Source organism: Octopus bimaculoides, chromosome 2 (genome assembly GCF_001194135.2).
Source record: "Octopus bimaculoides isolate UCB-OBI-ISO-001 chromosome 2, ASM119413v2, whole genome shotgun sequence".
Taxonomy (NCBI): domain Eukaryota; kingdom Metazoa; phylum Mollusca; class Cephalopoda; order Octopoda; family Octopodidae; genus Octopus; species Octopus bimaculoides.
In genome coordinates, this window is record NC_068982.1 from 128,072,166 (window position 1) to 128,076,836 (window position 4,671).

A 4,671-nucleotide genomic window follows, 5' to 3' on the forward strand; every position below is an offset into this window, starting at 1 on the left:
TATATAAATGGAACAAAAAACACAATAGAGGACAATAAAGCATCCGACAGACAGACGATACAAAGGCAGACGGGGAAAAAAGAACGGTCATTTGTGGCTTTCTTTCGTCAGTCAAGTCATCAGATATCCTTACAGTTTCAGGCAGTTACACTTGAGACTGTTCAATCTGGTTGCCCACCAAAAAGTCTAAGCTAAGAGCATATTTATATGCTATGGAATTGTAATAGTGTTGGAGGAATTGCAATAGTGGATGAATAAAATCTACCCAGTTGGTGGAGGTGTTTCTCCAGATGTTGTGTCTGTCATTCTTTACTTGAATTACTTGTGTGCAGCTGCAGGTCAGCCACTTACAAACTATGGTGTTGTGAGCTCTGGGTGTCTGAGGCAAGTGAAGGGATATGACTAAGAGAGTAGCCTTGGCCACCAGATTAGCTGATGTCAATGTATCTGTAATGAAGTATATTTGTTGTCAAGGATCATCAGAATAATAATGGAAGAGTCACAGGTTTTAAAGATAGGGGATTCATCACTATGTGTGAATGGATGGTGGGAAGCATTGATTAGGTAGAAGTCAGATAACCTGGTAGGGGAAGAGATAGTAAGTGTTTGGAAAAGGATAGGACAGGGTTGAAGGTAAGAAAGAAATGAGGTTTGTCTGGAGTGTCTTTGTGTCAATCATAGATAAGAGCAAGCAGTGATCTGTTGAAAATTTCATATGATTCAGCTTCTGCAATGCTAGCATCAATGTGGTAGGAGTGCATTAGCAAAGAGTAGTAGTAATAGTTGTAGTTCTTATTGTAGACATCATTGTTGAAGGGAGCTAGAACAAGTTTTAAAGAAGAGGGATGTGAGACAGATGTTTTCAATGAAGGATGAGAGTGATAATTAAAAAGTTGCTGCCGACCAGAGAATTAATTCAGAAGAATAAAAAAAGGGGGATTTTTAAGTGGGAGCAACTGGAAGTAATTCGTTGCCAATAATATCCAGGTGTGACAGTTAAGTGGATTACATGCAGAGGAAGTTGTAATTTTCCGAGTAAAGTTGGAATAGAGAATATAAACTGGACAACAGAAATAGTCTGAATAGTTAATGAGTAAGAGATTGGTGTCTGAGTGGAAGGCATGATGTATTGCTTGCATGTTAGGATGGTTTCCTGTGTTTCTCTCTTCTGATTCAGAGGACTTCAAAGTGATTATGGGCATTGCCCAATCTTTTCTAATTAAACCCTGAAATAGAAAATAAATTATTTCTACCTTAAAATATCAACCCAAATATTTCTTCTTTTTTTTTTCTTGATTACTATTATACTTTAAGTGATGGTGCATGGCTTGGAGTTATGGTATTGCACACTCAATCACAAGATCATTGTTTCAATTCCCAGACTAGTGGTGTTTTGTGTTCTTGAGCAAAATACTTCATTTCACATTACTCTAGCTCAGCTATAAACAGGTAACCCTGTGATGAATCAGTATCCTGTTCAGTGGGAATGTCAACTTGCCCACCTAGCCAGTGAGGTGAAATCATTTGAAGGCCAAAACGATGTGGTGAAGTGCATTGTGACTAGCAGTGTATAACTACATCTGATAATCTGGTTGATGTAATGATCATACTTCAAAATTAACAAGGATAATTGTGTCAATGTTGTTTTAATTTTTTTTACTATTTCCTTATTCTAACTTCCTTTTGTTTTAATTGATTGCATATAAAACTTTTGGTTTTTTTTCAGTTACTTGTACAAAATGGATCTCCGTTATTTATAGAAAATGTAGATCAACTGACACCTTGTGATATTGCGGAAAAAAATGGACATGGAGACATTGCTTTGTTTTTGGAATCAAAAATGGTGTTCTCTGTAAGTACCCAGTTTTGATCCAGTATTTCATTAAGCAGATATTCACACTGATCAGAAAACAGCTTGTTTGCAGAAATTATAAACCACATCGGTGGCTGTTTAGACTCAAAGGACTGAGTATTTCTAGCTGATGAAAAATATGTTGATATACTGATGTCCCAGAACCCCTTGCACCAATGTGCCAAGTGTGTTATGAACATGTTGTAAAAGAGGAGTTTTTCTCCTGTGACATGTACAACAATGACTAACATATTTACATTTAAATCTGCTGGAATGTATTAAGAATCAGTATGCAGATCATCATTTTAGACTTTGCTGTTCAAAATGCAAACAACAATTTCAACAAACAACTCATATTATAAAATATCGATACATCTGAGAAACAGCTTGATAGATAAAATGAAATTAGATGTTCCCTTAGATTTCAGCATTGCTTAAAATTTAGTTATTGTGTTGTCACATCACATACTTGAAAATCACATTATTTTCCTAGTCAAATGAAAGCTGTTTTATAGAAGTGGGAAATCTACAAAATAGTGACAAGGGTCATTTAAATTTAGATTGAAAGGGTTATTAAAGCAAATATCCAGGGTTATAATTTCAACCTTTACTGATAGAAATAGGAAGACTGAAAAATAATATAAACATAAAAGTTTTCTAAAAGTTATCCTTTTACATAGGATTCCTACAAACAAAATATCAAATGTCATCCAATAATATTTACTACAATAGAATTTCTCTAACTTTTCTATAACAATTATATTAGTAGAATTCACTGGACCATGTATTATATCTGAAGAATAGACAATTGAAAATTGCAAATCTTTATTGTAAAATTATTCTGTTTCTGTCTGTATTGAAATTGTTAGTCTTTATATTTTATAAAGAAAAACAAAAAAAAGATTATTAAATGATCAGCTATGAAGAAATATTTACTATTTAATATTTCATGTAAACGTGCATGTGTGTATGTGTTTTATTGCAGATAGAATTTTATTAGAAATTATTTTAAAATATCTCATATGCTTTATGTGTAAACAAGTGAACTTCAAAGGGAAACTGCACAACCATTCATATCAGAAATAACAAAAGCCTGGCAATAACATGAATCAACGAATAAACTTTGAATTCTAGCTTATAAGTATATTATTAAACTATTTTGCTTATCATAAAGCATGTTATGAGAAGAGAATTTTCCAAACAGTAATATCAAATGTGTATGTATATAGATAAATAATAAATAAATATTTTGGAATCGAATTATAAGCCTTCACTGTATAGTGGCTCTAGAAAATAGTTTAATATTAGGGCATAAAAGCCCCTATAATGGAAAAAATGGGCATTAGTATGCGTGGGAATTGAACACACACTTTCTGTTATATGCCCTGATATTAGACTATTTTCTATATAGTGAAGGCTCATAATTCTATTTAGAAAATTTCACTCGCCACCATTTCCTAATTCACATAAGCAAATATATATTATTGTAATAAAAAATTCCTGCAATGGCTATTACCACTTCTAAAGCCTGGAAACATATTTTCTTGTGGTGGAGAATGTGGGATACTGCAAGGCAATGTGATGACAGAAGATTATTTGACTGTTTTATACATTTTTAGTTACAAAATTCCACATAATCTGTAGCATCTTAAAAAAAGAAAGACACACTGGCAGAATATGGGCGTGGCTAAGTGGCTATGAAATGCACTTCACAACCACAAGGTCTTGGGTTTGTTCCTACTATCTGATACCTTGAGCAAGTATCTTTACCAGAGCTTTGGCTTCACTCAAGCCATGTAAATGAAATTGATGCATGGCTGCATTATAAGAAGTTTGCTTCCCAACCACATAGTTCCAGGTTCAGTCCCACTGCATGGCACTTTGGGAAAGTATCTTCTCATATAGCCTTGAGCTAACCAAAGCCTAGGAAGTGTATTTAGGGGTCAGAAACTTAAAGAATCCCATTGTATATATGTATTTATGTGCATTTGTCTTTGTATCTGTGTTTGTCTCCTACCACTAATTGACAACCCCAGTCAGCAAAAAGAGACCAACAGAATAAGTACAAGGCTAAGTCCTGGGGTCTATTTGTTTAACTAAACCCTTCAAGGTAGTGCCCCAGCATGGATGCAATCCAATGACTGAAACAAGTAAAAGATAAAAAATAAACTATGTGGAAGCCTGTCTGATGGGTTGTATCTGTTATTCAAAAGTTTAGCTTTGTTACAGCAATATCATATTCATTCTACTCAGAATCATATTAAGTGTACACACACCTGTGGAATACTCAGCCACTTGGTACACTAATTTAATGAATAAGTTGTTCGGTTGATTCAACAAATGCATGTGCTCAATAGGGAAGAGTGAGTCCATCATATATTGCTTAACTCTCTGGTATTTACACTGGGCAGATCCAGTCTCTCATACCTACCCTGCAATATCATTCCCAAAATAAACATCATCAAAATTTCATAACATTATTTACATTTGACGTCTGTGCTCTTAACCACTACACCATATGCTCACGGGCATATGGCGTAGTGGTTAAGAGCGTAGGCTACTAACCCCAAGATTCCAAGTTCGATTCGAAGCAGTGACCTGAACAATAATAATAATAATGATAATAATAATAATTATAATAATAATAATATCGAAAAATACATTAGGAATGAGAACCCAGGTTCGAAATTTCCCCAAGACACCTGATGAAGGCTGGAGGGTATATCAGCCAAAACATTGTGTTAACTACAAACATGATGAGGACAAATATCTGTCAAATGTAAATAATGTACATAATTCCTCATCTCTTCATCATCATC

At 34.2% G+C, this 4,671-nt stretch overlaps 1 protein-coding gene across 1 annotated transcript in view; it reads left to right on the forward strand.

Moving 5' to 3' along the window:
- Positions 1–4,671, forward strand: part of LOC106874304 (ankyrin repeat and IBR domain-containing protein 1) — a 304,438-nt gene that overhangs the window by 197,417 nt on the left and 102,350 nt on the right. The window contains exon 6 of the mRNA XM_052965880.1: positions 1,727–1,852. Within this exon, the coding sequence (XP_052821840.1) occupies positions 1,727–1,852 (126 nt within the window). The remainder of the gene's footprint in view (positions 1–1,726; positions 1,853–4,671) is intronic.